This window comes from Schistocerca nitens, chromosome 1 (assembly GCF_023898315.1).
Source record: "Schistocerca nitens isolate TAMUIC-IGC-003100 chromosome 1, iqSchNite1.1, whole genome shotgun sequence".
NCBI lineage: Eukaryota > Metazoa > Arthropoda > Insecta > Orthoptera > Acrididae > Schistocerca > Schistocerca nitens.
The window spans coordinates 384,016,580-384,032,902 of NC_064614.1; the positions used below are offsets into that span (position 1 = coordinate 384,016,580).

General features: G+C 34.8%; 1 protein-coding gene across 3 annotated transcripts in view; it reads left to right on the top strand.

The window, feature by feature from the left end:
• LOC126249104 (cGMP-dependent protein kinase, isozyme 1-like) overlaps positions 1 to 16,323 on the top strand; it is a 382,876-nt gene that overhangs the window by 219,992 nt on the left and 146,561 nt on the right. For all 3 annotated transcript variants that reach the window (XM_049950773.1, XM_049950765.1, XM_049950758.1), the window contains exons 10-11: positions 8,258 to 8,477; positions 12,752 to 12,983. In XM_049950773.1, coding sequence (XP_049806730.1) covers positions 8,258 to 8,477; positions 12,752 to 12,983 — 452 coding nt within the window. The remainder of the gene's footprint in view (positions 1 to 8,257; positions 8,478 to 12,751; positions 12,984 to 16,323) is intronic.

Consider the following 16,323-nt stretch of genomic DNA (forward strand, 5'->3'; position numbering starts at 1 on the left):
ACCTCCCTGTACACTAACATTCCTAATGCCCTTGGCCTTACTGCTATTGAACATTACCTTTCTTAATGACCAATGGATTCCAAATCAACAACCTCCTTCCTATTTGCCATGACCATCTATATCCTCATCCACAATTACTTCTCCTTTGAAGGCATTACATACAAAGAAATGCTGGGTATGGCTAGGCACAATCACATGGCACCATCCTATGCCAACCTATTCATGGGCCATATAGAGGAATCCTTCCTAAAAAAAAAAAAAAAAAAAAAAAAAAAAAACAGAATCTTAGACCCTTCACCTGGTTCAGATTCATTCATGACATCATTCCTGTCTGGATCGAGGGTGAGGATGCCTTATCCACATTCCTCCAGAACCTCAACAACATCTCCCCCATTTTTTCAGCTGGTCCTATTCAACCCAACAAGCCACCTTCCTAGACGTTGACCTCTACCTCAAAGATGGCTACATCAATACCTCCAGCCATATCAACGAGCAATACCTCCACATCAACAGCTATCACCCATTCCATACCAAGAACTCCCTTCCGTACATCCTACCCACCTATAGTTGCCACATCTGCAGTGACAAGCAGTCCCTCTTGAAATATACCAAGGGTCTCACTGAAGCCTTCCCAAACTTGTACAAAAACAAATCTCCCATGCCTTGTCTTTCCAGTCTCCCACCACCTGCCAAGTCCCATCATCTGGCCACAGAAAAACATTCCCCTTGTAACTCAGTACCACCCAGGAATGGAGCAACTGAATTAGGTTTTCTGACAGGCTTTTGATCACCTCTGGTCATGCCTTGAAATGAGAAATGCCCTGTCCACTATCCTTCCCATCCCTCCCACAGTGGTATGCTGCAATCTAAACCAAACCTGCACAATATATTCATCCATCCTTACACAATCCCTGCTCCCAATATGTTACCTCATGGCTAATACCTCTGTAATAGACCTAAATACAAGACCTGTCCCATAGATCCTCCCAACGCCACCTACTCCAGTCCAGTCACAAACATCACCTATCCCATCAAGGGCAGGGCTACCTGTGAAACCGGTCGTGTGGTCTACAAGCTAAGCTGCAACCACTGTGCTGCATTCCATGCAGGCATTACAATCAACAAGCTGTCTGTCCACATGAATGGCCACCAACAAATTGTGGCCAAGAAAGAAGTAGACCACGCTGTTGCTGAACACGATGCCAAACATAATATCCTTCATCCTTCATCTTTCATTCCAGTGGCTGCTTCACAGCCTGTGCCATATGGATCCTTCCCACCAATACCAGCTTTTCTGAATTGCGCAGGTGGGAACTTTCCCTGCAATACATCCTATGTTCTCGTAACCCTCCTGACCTCAATCTTCATTAGTCATTGTCCTCACCCATTCACTCCCTTCCCAGTTCCCATTCCACCACTACACAGCCATCATTCCACCACCACACCGAGTCTTTTTATTTCTCTCCTTTTCTGCTACTCCCCCCCCCCCCCGCCCCATCCACGCCTTTCACCTGACCTTAGTCTAACCTGCAGCACTTCACTGTCTGCCATCCAACAGAGTATCCCATCCCTCCCCCTCCCCGCCCAAGCTTCCTCTTGTATTTGAAAGAATTGAGAGTCATATCACACATTTAAAATGTTGAGAATAACTGACATATAACTGGTGCATCTGACAGTTAAATAACAATAGAACTGAAGTTGGAGTGCATTTACTCTGTTTATAATTTGTACTTGTGTGGCAGAAGTTTCTAAAAGATTGCAGTTTTTAATTGAGGCAATTTTCTAAACAGAACAACTTTGTAATATCCATACGTTTGAAAGTGGCAATTAAAATGTAGCAGCAAAAATACAGTTTAGTTTTTAAAATTAAATTTTCATTTAAAATGGAAACCTCTGGATACTGACATTATTTTCGAATATGTTTCTAGACATGAAGTTTTTTACTGAATTTTTCTACCTGATTTCCATTAACAGAGTGAATATTACTTAATGCACAATAAATTACTAGATTTTATCTTTCATGTGATTTTGAATTCTTCAGTCTGCATTTCTTAAAATGTATGATACAATAAATAAAGACAATTAACGCCACTAGCAACTGTTTATTTCTGTTGTTCATTTACTCAAAAAGGGAAAAAATAGGATGGTAAACCTTAACTACAAAATTTTATGTTTATGTATGATGAAAAATAAATCACAATTGTAAAGATTACTCTTGAATACAAGGCAGTGTTGTAACAGCAATGTTCCAAAAGTATTGAATAAATCATTAGTAAATATGTATCACAAACTATTGAACTTAAACTGTATCAAATAATACAAAACAAACAAGGTATCACTCTGTTCATATTGCCATTTTTTCCCTGAAATGCAGTTATTATTAGTTCATCATTTCACTTCTTTTATCACCTTGTTGAGAGATATCTTTTTACATAATTTCTAAATTACTGAGCAATGTTGTGTTGATGAAAGAGTGTAGAATTTTTTTCTTTCTGCTGGAAGTTATAATACCTTTTGCTATACAACATTTTTAAATTATCTTCATCCTCTTCTTTTTTCACTGGAAATGCTGTATCAAAATAATGGAGACATACAGTATGAAAACTGTGAAATATGCTATTTACTTCAGTTTTACTGAAGACATTGTCCTATATGGTGTGGACAGGATAGGGCACACTGTCAGGAGGCTGTGCACTAATAGTAAACTAAGAAGACTGACATGTCTGCTGTTAATCCAGGCAGTTCACAAATCCAAATAGAATTCAGATACATAACACACCCTGTAAATCATATGAACACTATACACCGTAAGTAAAGCAGGTAACTGCTATAATTTATCATTAAATCTACTACCAATTAGACAAAGTGTTTGCCAAGTAATTTATACATTCTGTAATATGTTTTTAAGTGGTATATTCTGCCTATCTTTCTAGTTCATTACATTTTCCCTAACCACAAATAATTCTATTATTGCACTTCACAGTTAAACTCTTTTTACATTTAATTTGTTGTCAAATGATGACAGCATGCAAATGTATTTGCAAAAGCACGTGTAGCTTTACTTTCACATTGTAATTCAGTCTCAGTTTCTTGAACAACTGACTGTTTTCTCTTATTATGTTGTTTCCACCTTGCTTTCACATAATAATATCACCGGCCTCCCACCCTCCCCCCCTCTCTCTCTGTCTTTTTTTAACAAAGTAGATTTTTTTTTACTTTTTACATGGTAGATCGTCATATGTTTTTGCAATAAGTTCATCTTTATTGTGTATTTCTTGATCCTTTCAATGTCCCTTGTATTGGATTTACATTTCTTGCTTCAGTGTCCATTATTATGATTCTGCTTATATCAGCTACAAAAATGTCAATGAATTAGTTCTTTGTGACATTGATAATCATACAAAACAGCTAGGAAAGAGCTTTAAAGAGATTAAGTTACCCTAACTGTGGGAAGAAGTAGTATCTTTAAAGATTTTTGAGTAAACTTTTTTAGATTAATAGTTTGAAGATAAACATACTTATGGAAGAAATATTCATTCAGAGTCATGAAAAACTCAGCATATCATCCTGAACACAATAAAATTCCTGCTACATATACACACAGAAAAATAGAGTGTGATAGTTCCAATGGAAGATTTCAGGAAATAATCATAATATACAAACAAGAAATTAAAAATTACACATTGTTAGTATTGATTTTTCTGAGGAAATGAAGTTGGAATAGTTTGTTTACTTGTCATCACGATTTGAATTAAATCATGATAGTATATAAAAATATTCTTCATTTTGGCATGTGACATATTGTTCCACATTCTTTAACAATTTCTACCTTTGCTTACAAAGATTAGTTCATGAAAGATGATTAACCATCAAATTATAGTAATTATGTACTGAAAGACAAAATTTCCACACAACAGTAAGAACACAAGAGATGAATCTTGATCAGACTCTGCAACAAGGAAAGAAAAATACCTCAGAATTAATGAATGGATAGAAAGATAGAAAATCCAGTAGTGTTGGAAAAGTTCATTTCAAAAAAAAAAAAAAGAAAAAAAACCTCTTCACCACAAAAAGAAATAAAGAGTAGCCTCAGTGATATAGAAAAAGGGTAAAAATATAAAAGGAAAGTGCTCAAATAATAACTGGGTAGCATCTAATGTCAACCATGCACCATGTAGGTAGGTGGCACAGTCATTAGCACACTGGGCTCACATTTGAGAAGATGATGGTTCAAGCCCAGGTCTGGCTATCCTGATTTAAGTTTGCTGTGATTTCCTTAAATCACTTCAGGCAAATGCTGGGATGGTTACTTTGAAAGGCCATGGCAAAGCTCCTTCCTCATCCTTCCCTAATCCGATGGCACTGATGACCTCACTGTTTGGTCCCCTCCCCCAACTCAACCAACCACGCATCAAAATAAAATCACATTGCAGATTGGCACAATGGGCAATTGTGGTCATGCACCTTGTATAGTGTAATAAACTCTATCACTGAAAGAATTGTCTGAAATTCTACTCTGGGTACTGAAAGATGAAAAAATTGAACATGCAGATGTGTTTACACACAAAAAACAATGTATCAGTGTCAAGAATTATCATAATCATAAAAATGGTAAAAGGATCAGCAAATCATTCTGTGACTATACTGGAGGTTGGTTCAAAAACAACATACTGCAACATATTTAAATTACTGATAAAGTTAGTGAAGAACAAGGAATTCACACAAGAAAAGTTCATAAATTTGTTACATTATTTTTCAGATACTAGAGACCTAATTTGGGTAGAAAGAGATGACATTGATAGATTTATGGACAGAAGAAGAAGATGTAGGACAGAAAAGAACAAAGTCAGGAACAGTACTGCAACAGTCTTAGGTGATGTGTATGCAAAACATACAAAGTGTGCATGTCATTTTGTGAGTTCCACATTAATTTCAATTAAAGTTCATGCATTTGAGACAGAATAACAAAAATAATATTTAAAGACATTTGAGAATTCATAAACGTATTTCTCAATATTTAATTAATTAAAAAATATGTAACTCTTTTTCCAGTGAAGAACCTTTTTTTATGATTTCCAATTTTTTGTGAATCATGTCAACCCATCTTCTTATATGGTTGCAGTGAAGTTACATTTCCAAATCCAATAATTTACTACCAGCATCTACATAATCAATAAGTTGACATATGTTGCACATTTTCATTCAGTAATGTCATTTGGAATGATGTTCTGGGTTTACTTATCATTGAGAAAGAAAGTCTTCATGGCACAAAAATGTGCTGTAAGAATAATATGTGGTGCTCACCCACAATCATATTGTAGACATCTGTTTAAGGAGCTGGGCAGTCTGACTGTTGTTTCACAGAATATTTATTCTCTCATGAAGTTTGTTGTAAATAACCTAATATAGTTCAAAAGGAATGATAATGAACATAATTACAATACCAGGTGGCTAGGAATTAATAGCCCACATCTGTATGTCTTTCTTTCTTTTTGTAATATATTTTTTAAAAAAATAGAAATGTTTAGAATGTAACCATAACAACAAATTAATTTATGATGTTAATGTCACATAACTTGTTCCACATCATTATGATCTTTCATGCAGAATGATCTATGGAACATGCAACTAACTAATTACATTAAAATAAGAATCATCTTCACTATCAGTAATTGTGTGCATTTGAATGTTCTGCTGAGTTGTTTGTTTCCAGTTTATGCACAATATGTCAATAACTGAACCATTTGTCTTCTTCAGATGCTACAGGTTTTGCTATTATGTATTCTCTCTCTTCACGGAGTCCAACCAAACTGTGAACAATTATTAGTTGCACACTGCTATTATAGCTGAACTCAATTTTCAATGCCCACTACACCTTTTGCGCACATTAGTTTTTTTTTTTTTTTTTTAAGTTGGTACTGATATACTGTGAAAGGTAAATACTCCCAGTGTCTTACAACTCAGATGGATGTGAGGGCCAGCAAGATTTTAGTAAATCGATGGCCAGCCCTCAAGCATTAGTTAAATTGAAACTGCTGTCTCTGTTTATTAGATTTTCTGACATCATTAGTTAAACTGAAAGTGCCTTCCCTGTTTATTAGGTTTTCTGGTAACTTTATTTTTATAAACTCCTTAATTATGCTATCCCAGAATCTCGGCATTTGCTCCATGATATTGATCTCATCAGATTGCTCGTTGAAATATTGTGTATAAGATGGAAACAACAGCTCAGCAGAACACTCTGAAGCACACTATTAGTCATCTGTGCTGAGAAAACCTGATACATCACATCAGTATCATTCTTATCTTTTTGTTTGTTTGACATTGAATGCTAATATGACACTTACCTTTCAGTTGTTCAGTAACAGAGTACCTAATCTCATGCTGTCACTAATGATACATAGTTTTACACTCATTGATAATTACTTTTCTGAATTTTTTATCTTTACTAATGGCATCACTATTTGATAAGAATGGTTTTTCTCAAGAAATTCAATTATAGACTAAATAGCTGTCACACTGTCACTAACATTATGTAAATCCTTAACATTGTTGTTAGGTTTTGCAACAACACTTTTACAATTACTAATATTCCATCCATTCCCAGTGCTTTGACTTTTTCCTTGAAAAAAAATAAAATATTTCTCCTCTTAATCGTTTAGCCTACGAATCAATGTCATTATCTTCTCCCCTCTGTCTTTCAGAATTGTTTCTACACCTATTTACATTTACATTTTCTTCAGTTAACACAGTGTTCATATCTTTCTTATCTGGCTCTGTCACTAGCTATTTAATTCTTAAGTCATCATTTAAATCACTTAGCCTATCATTTTCTGAAAAGTGACTGGTTTCTACCCAATAATAATATTCCACTACTTTAATAATGCAATTCTTTGTACTATCAGAAACACGTCATTATCTTCTCCCCTCTGTCTTTCAGAATTGTTTCTACACCTATTTACATTTACATTTTCTTCAGTTAACACAGTGTTCATATCTTTCTTATCTGGCTCTGTCACTAGCTATTTAATTCTTAAGTCATCATATAAATCACTTAGCCTATCATTTTCTGAAAAGTGACTGGTTTCTACCCAATAATAATATTCCACTAGTTTAATAATGCAATGGAAAGTCAAGTATGGAATAACAACAATATGGAAAGGATACAATGTTACTCACAACACAGAGAAGGTGTTGAGTTGCAAGCAGGCACAATGAAAGAGACTGCTAAAATATTAAGCTTTTGGACATTTTCCTTCTTCCAAAGTAGAAAACACACTCACAACCATACAAGCACAACTCGCACACACATTGCCACTGTCTCCAGCCTTTTGGGCCTCCTGTGATATTGTATTTATAAGTGTGATTTTTATTTTGGATGAAGGACTTCATCTGAAAGCATTATATTTTAGCAGTCCTTTACATTTTGCCTCTCTGCATCTCAACACCTCATCTATGTGGTGAGTAGCAGCATGTCCTGTCCATGTTGTTGTTGACTTAATTACTTCTTCATCCTCCTCTTGATTATGTGTGTTCATTGCTCTTATTGTATCTTTCAGTTTGATTGGTTTAAAAGTTGTTCTTACAACAGACATTACATTTATAGTACAGCAACATTTTCTTAAAATGATTGCTAATTCTTACACTTGAACCTTAATGTTCTATATTCCTATTATTTGCCCATATATTACTCTGCTCATTTTCCTCTAAATTATAGATCCTCAATGGAGCAACCACTAGCCTCCCACTATCAGTTTGTCAGGTGGTCTAATCTCCTCATGTCATTGAGACTGTAGAACCCAGGCAGTAAATATGCATAAGGACATGGCACATAAAACATGAAAAATATGTTGGGTTGGTCATATAAATATTGTGCAGAAAACACACTACCAGCTTAAATGTAAAACTGTTTTGGAAACAAGTTGCAGCACATAATATTTATTCCACTACTGCTCTATCGTCAGGCTGACAATCTGTCAGCTGTAGATGCAATATATACTAAATGTATAAATAAAATGTTTGTTCATTTTGAACAAAATTATTATGGTATGATCCCAAAAGGGTGGAAGCAAGGAAGAAAGGAAAAAATTTTCAGATAATTCAGGGTTAATTCAGTGTGAACTTTTTTTATTTTCTTTTTTTAACTACCCACATTCCTCTCAGTCATGAGTGTATATATAACTGTGGTTGAATAAATGTCATTTGTGCCATTATTTCACAATGGAGAAATTTAGAAAGAAATATTTTACTTTTCCAGAGCATGAAGATTTGAAACTTTCTGATCTTGAAGAGATTGCTACTCTTGGTGTTGGAGGTTTTGGAAGAGTTGAGTTAGTAGTGAGCCGAACCAATAAAAATCTTGTGTTTGCACTGAAGAAGCTGAAAAAATCATATGTTGTGGAACAACAGCAAGAACAGCATGCTTATAATGAGAAGAATGTTATGCTTCGATGCAAAGATTGTCCTTTCATATCAAGGTTGTCATACAATGCTACATGTTTGTGTTTTTTGTCCATAGTTTACTGTGATCTAAGTTTAATACTGTGCTGTTTCTGTTAATGAATACATAAATGTTTCTTTACATTCTGTGAGTGAAGTCTAGTGGAATTCAGGATATAGTCTTTCTGATAGCTGTTTGTATGAAATGACACACTTGTTAGGTAGTAGTCTGTAGATCCATACATCATTCCACAATGATTTTAGACAAGTCAGTGTAATACTATTCTGTAACACAATTAAAAATCAATGTACTCGTATATGAAAGCATCTAATTACTAACAGAATTACTTTCACAAGGTTTTATTTACTGAGTATAATATTATTTTATACATATACACGTGTGCAAATAGTTTAGCTGATAATGCCAAAATTAATGTTATACTATTCACTCATACTCAGTAACTAGTAATCAGACATATTTCACAGTCTGCACTTTTACCAACTTCTGAATTTACCTGGTAGTGTACACACTCCTTCCAAAAAGTTCTGAGACTGATTTTGTTCCTGGCCTGTAGGTAACATCAGTGCAGTAATTACAGTGACAGCTTCAACTATCAACTGTAAAAAAAACATATATACATTTGACCAATAAGACATGAGCAGGAAGTGTTCAATAGTAGATGTACAGTGACAGCAATTGAGCATTGTTATGTCACATGTCTCAATGGAGTAAATATCTCCAAATGAAGTGTTCAAAACGTTCTCCAGAAAGTTCTGAAGAGGAGAAAAGTTTGTGCAAAATTTATCCTGCGATACCTGACACAACTTGACTGGAATTGAAAACATAATTCTCTTCTGGGAGAAAAATCATCATGGGGGACAACACTTACTGACTTCAATACAAATGTACCACAAAATTACAAAGAGCAGAAATTCCCATAAAGGGACAATGTTTGGACAATATAACCAATATTGAAGCCAATGGGACACACTACTCGAGCAAAATCCTAAAGAGGAAGTTTGCTGACAGTTTCACTTGGTTGTATGATTAGTCTGTCCACTGTACTATATAAGACACCTGAAGTATTAAAATCACAGCCCTAACTTTTAAATACTTTTCATTAATCCAGCCTCAAAACTTTCAGAACTGACAGGGTATATTGCATATTTAATAGGTTATATTTTGTCGTTTTAAATTTATTGGTTTTAGTTATTTATTTAACCTTTTTGGGAGTTAATTGTATGTTTTGTTAGTCTAGTAGAAAATATTGTTTTTAATTTTCCATTGTCCTTTTCTGGTAACTGTAAAAAAATACAGCTCCTCTTTTACAACCATGGTCCTGCTACTTTAATTACCATTACAAGTGTTTTTGATATGTCAAATAAATTGGTATAAGTGCACCCATCACACAGTTAGATTCTAGTGTCACTTTTTCTGGCAAATTGTAGAACAAATCATGGCATATTTGTATCTTTTAATGTGTCATGTATTTGCAAGCAGAAATAAATGATGTTATATCTGCTTGTCATATCTGTCAGCTTGATGTGAAGCAAAATAATTTTTGTTGGAATCTTTTACACATTTTTATCTTTGGAAAAGATTGATAAGCTGCAGCCTTGAATTTTCACCAAAATAAATGTGACCACAATGCATATCAATAAATAGCCTTCCCAGATTGGAGCAGTAGACACACATACACACACACAAACACACACACACACACACACACACACACACACACACACACACACACACACACACACATATATAAACGCAGCTTGCACACACATCTGCAGTCTCAAAGAGCTGAGATCACACTGCAGTGTTGCATTTATGTGAGTGAGTGTGTGTGCATGTGTGTATGTGTGTCTACTGCTGATAAAGGTCTTAATGGCCGAAAGCTTTAATTGTGTGAATCTTTTTATTGTGCCTATTGTGACTCAGTACCTCCGCTATATGAAAAGTATAACATTTATTATCATCATTCAATACAGATACCTTCAAGCAGAACTGCATAGGTTAAGGATAAGGACAGAATGAGAATTAAAAATGGCCAACATATCCTCATATTATTGTAACTAACTAGCTTGTAGAACTACAAACTGACAGAGATTTTTGAACTGCATGTTTATTAACACCTCTGAAATAGTGTACAGTAACTTACAAAGACAGCAAACACCAGAAATAAAGCTATAATGGCTTGTTTGTAACAGTTTACCTCCACAAATATGTTGCATGAATGTATTATTTCATTGCCATTACAAACATGGTGGGCTACATTTTTTTTTAAAAAAAAGAAGAATCATGTATAACTTTATTACTCTGAGCACTTGAAAATCTATTCTACAGAATTTATCTTGTTTTTACTGATTTCTGTCTTTTCTTGCATCTGAAAAAAATGATGTATTCAGCATTTTTGTAGGGTCAGAAATGATCACACATTGGTTCCAGTTGGATTGCAGCAGATTTTAATAATCTGGTGACCTTGTTGGACAAGCTAGGGTTTATCAAGCATGAAGACAAGCAGTGAAAACTCTGGGTGTGTGTGGGAGGATATGATCTTGCTGAAATGTAAGTTCAGGATGACTTTCCATGAAGGGCAACAAAATGATGACCAAATGGGTCCTGCTATGGAATGAAATGGCACTCGGACCATGACTTCTGTGTGTCAGACCATATGGCAGATGACAGTTGGGTTGGTACACCACCACTGTCTGGAGCATCTCCAGACATGTCTTTGCTGGTACTGGGTCCTGGAATCTCATTCACTAGAGTCGAATTGTCCTCAGTGATGAGATGCACTGAATTGGGCCCTTCTGACCAGTAAAGACATGTCTGGAGATGCTGAAGACAGTGGTGGGATACCAACCTGACTGTCATGCGCCATACAGCCCAAAAACCTGTAGTGATGGTCCAGGCTGCCATTTCATTTCATAGCAGGCTACATTTTGTTGTCATCTGTGGCACCTTTACAGCACAGCATCCTTATGGCACAGCAGTACATTGACAATATTCTACCCCCCCCCCCCCCCCCATTTTCTTTCCCTTCATGGCAAGCTATCCTGGGCTCATATCTCAGCAAGATAATGCCCAGCAACACAAGATGAGAGTGTCTACTTTGGTCAGATAGGTCACCAGATCCCTCCTCAACTGAGAATGTTTGGAGCATTATGGGGAGCACCCTCCAACCAGCTCTGAATTTTGGTGGTCTAACAAGCCAATTGCATAGAATCTGGCATGATATCCTTCAGGAGGAGGACATTCAACAATTCTATCAATCAATGCCAAGCCGAATAACTGCTTGCACAAGGGCGAGAAAGAAATCAACATGTTACTGATCTGCTAAGTTCATGAATAATTTTCTCTTGAATAAATAAATAAATAAATAAATAAATCATCCAATTTTCTGAAGTTCTAATCATTTGTTTGTCTGACATGTACATGAAATCTAACGATTTCCATCAAATTTGGATAATTCATTCATGGTGTGTCATTTTTTCTTCTTAGAGTGTATATACTCCTCTATGCTAAGAAAGTCTGTTTTGCTTAAGAAGTTCAGAAGTTCTTGGAATGTCTTCTCACTCATACTGTTCCACACACTCTTAATTGGACATGTTGCTAGTTGTCTTATGATCAAGGATTTTTGCCATTAACTCCAGTCTCATTGGTATTCTTTGCAATTGGTCTTTATTGTGATATTCATTGTTTTAAATTCATAATTAGGTTACACTAAATCCAAATAACAAAACAGTTTTGTACATTACTTGATATGTAGTTCATCATGGGTGCTGTGTATAATTGTGTGAATTAGATGTTTCATAAATAAATGTTATGAACCCCTGTACTGTTAATCATTTTTTGGATGTGTATGATGAAAAGCTCCATTGCATGTAGTCTTGTACAAACATTTAGTGCAGTTAGTTTTCAGGCCACAGGTCATCCTATCTCCATGTAGGTATGACTGCCCTATGTACTTAGCAAATGCTGGGTACACCCCCCTTATCTTTTTGAATAGGCCTCACAGTTCATTACCATAGTATACACTTCTAAAATATACTATAATTAAGTATTCTCTGGTAAAGATACAAATCTATTTTACACTTCCCATTCACTTTTTAATACATCTTTTATTCCCTACAGCCCTCCTCTATTCCTCAGATTCTATACTCTCCATAGATACCATGTCTACATACACTATTTAAGTCCCACTATCCTACAATCCATAAATTCCTCAGAGTATTCATAGAATTTACAAAGTAATTTACACAGTATTAATAGAATTTACACAGTTATTTTTTTGTTTTTCTGCAGGTTGTATCGGACATATCGTGATTCAAGGTATGTTTACTTTTTGATGGAACCATGTCTTGGAGGTGATGTATTTTCTCTACTTCAGAGACGTCATCTTTTTGATGAGAAGACAGCTCGTTTCATGACAGCTTGTGTAGTGGAAGCACTAGACTATCTACACACTCGTGGTTTCATCTATCGTGATTTGAAACCTGAAAATCTCCTCTTGGATTCGAAAGGTTATATTAAAATGGTAAGTTTATTATATAAAATCAGACAAACATTTAGAAAATTAAGACATTTAACTGTTAATTTTTCTAATGATGTCCTTTATGCATAACTACACATATCTTTTTTCATTATCATTGTTCAGGTTGGATTCGATTGGCTCTGTTGTGCACAGCAACTGTGCTGTATTTCAAACGGGAAGAAAGTCAGCAATCAGTCATGATTCAGTCTCTACTTTATTGCAGATCTACATTTCAGCTGCAGTATAGCTTGTTTCCACATGACTCAGTTCATATGCACTGATCATAGCTTTATTATAGCTGAAACCTAAATCTTTAGTAAGACTGAACTGCAACTCATTGCTGACTTCCTTTCTGTTTGAAAATCATTCTTGGTTTTTATTATGAAAATTCTCCACGGGAAAATAAATTTAAAAAAGGGTTTGTTTGCATGACCATCATAGCTATTCATAAAAATGATTATTGGTCTTTCCTTCTCAGGGTTACTACAGTCAAATATTAATGGTGAATAACAATGTTTCATACTGACAGTGTGTTAATTCTGTAAATATTAGCTGTTCAAATTACCGCATTGTATTCATCTATTTGGACAATCTCCTGACAAATGATCAGTAGTAGGTATTATATTCAAATGTTCTATGTATTTGTTTTATACTTTTTGACATGTTCCACAACCATGAGAATCATCTCATTTTTTGGATCTATGGAACAAAACCTGAATCTAATCTATTCTAGTCTAATGAGAATGTTTCATCATATGTTTTTCACTTTTATTTATAAATCAGTTTCTATGGACATTTTTTGTTTATTCCTCTTCTTTATGTGTTCTGAAGTCCTCCAGTGACAACAAAAGGAAAAGGAATGGACACCATAACATGTAAACAAGAACCAAAAATACCAATTACCATAGAAGGTGCTTAATAAATAAGAGCAAAATGGATACTCTTTAATTACAGTTAGCTTAAGACAGAAAAACTTATATTAATTGACATATAAATGAGCTTTACAAGCTAAATAACAATAAATGTCTACAACAGAACACTGTAGGATATCATGAAAGTGATTGATTATACAAGATGATGCAGATGTGGGGAATTATTTGCTTCTCATCTTGTATGTTAACAAGGTTGTACAGTTCAGTCTCAGTCCAGCATTGCCAAGAAGTTTCAAGTCCCATTCAGTTTTGGTTTGCTAATCTCATATGTATTTATTTCTGAAACATAATCTTTTTTTAAATTCAGGTGGTCAACAGTGACTACATGAAGCAATATATGAAGACAATCTGACAGCCTTTACCAGCCATCAACATTTTTTTAATACTTTATTTTACATTTGTAGATTTTTACCACACTTTAGGTACTTCAGATAAATTCTTAGATATGAAGTAGTAACTGTAAAAAAATATGTATTTTGTGTAAAGAAAACTTATGTTAAAATGACACATTCTGCATCATTATGAAATGCTATATTCATAAGCAACAGAACAAGGATTAATATATGTATGTATGTGCGTATGTATGTATGCATTTAGAGTCAAAATTGATGCTGTTATGATGTTTCTATCCAAGATACACTGCTTTATTATGGTGGATGCATTTATACAAACAGTGACCTAACTTCACAATGATGCTTTCACAACACTTGTGAGCAGAGACTGTAGAGTCATTTTCTTAGAATCATGGTTGTTGTAACTCTATTTCTTATTTTCCGGTTCATTATGGTTTCATTGGCCTGTTATCTGACATCCAGTTTGAACATAGGCGTTCTCTTTAGCTCTCAATTCATCAGGCTTCTCAGCTGTACACATACATTAGTTATCTCATCTGCTCACTCTCCCTTAGGTCATTGACTTAGTTTCTCCTTGTCTCTTGACATTCAGTAAGGAACTTTCTTAACTTATTTACCATCCACTCATCTGGCTTAATGTCCTGCTTACCCTTACCTTATTTTCAGTGGCAGTCATAATTATGTTTTCCATCTCATTTTTTTGTCTGATCTATTTGTTAAATGATCTACATCTCTTGGTGATAATCAATAAGCACTTTGCCATTACCTATTGAGCAACCCTTCGTTTTTGAATGGTTTTCATGTAAAACTAAATGTCTTTCTGCCATAAGTCAAATCTGGAAATGCACAATGACTTCCAGAGACATTGTAAACTTTTATTTGAAAACCATTTACCTTACCAAAAGCAATCCAGACTACTTTTAATATTATATTTTCTTTTCCTGTCTGTCTGGCTATTACCTTCATCTAATCCAGATACAGAAAATCATCAGTTGGTTTTATGACTTCATAGTTAATTTGTATAATTATCTTATGATGTGACAATGACATGTTATTTGAGTCTTATCATGGTCAATTTTCAGGCTACTTTCACACTATCTCTATAAATTCTTCCATTAGTTGTTGAGGTTTATCTGCCTAGATTTAAACATTAAAATGTCATCTGCAAAATGATGGTGGTTCAGGTATGTACCATAAATACAGTACTCTTTTTGCTTTTTTCCTGTTTAGAGCTGTGAAGAATACCTCTAGGATTGCTTAGAACAGCTACAGTGGTATAAAATTTTCCTTTAGATAGCACATTCAAGAAAAGGCAGTTAACATGAGAAAAAAATGATTTACAATTTTTTCTCCCAATGTACTCCAGAGCTAATGTACAAGAGTTACTAGTTTTGTGAAAGCTTTCCAGTTACTCTTTTTTTTTTAAAAAAAAAAAGTTATTTATTGTTAAAAAAGAACAGTATCGATGTGGCATCATGGAGATTGTCATTTCAGAATCTGTGGCTTGTTTGGTAGGTGCAACAATGACCAATTTATATTCTGCATTGTTGGCAGATGGGGGGGGGGGGGGGGGCAGCCACAATCAGATTCTTTTGAAAGAAAATTAAATACAATTAATAAAAGTCCACTAAAGGCATAATAAATTTAGGGAATTCCTGTGACTGTGCTAGTTACAATAGTACAAATGCAAACATCAACAATTTGATGGCATAACAAAACCAGTTTTATGGCATTACAAAATCTCCTTCTTTTGTCCTTATTCAGTTCATAGTTTCTGACTTTCCACATGAAGTCTGACTGATTTAACAGTAAAGTAACAACTCAGCAAATAGTGGAGGCATTAGATCATTACCTGACACACAAACAAATCTGTTTATTGCCTGTCAATGACTCAGCATCTGTATGATGTATATTTGCAGGATTAAGTGAAGAATGAAAATTTGTACCAAGGCCAGGATTCAAACATGGGTCTTCTTCTCACTATACTAGGGGAATATGTTAACCATAACTCCACTGTGGTGCAGATGCTTTGCATAAGTCCATGGACAACCCTAGCAC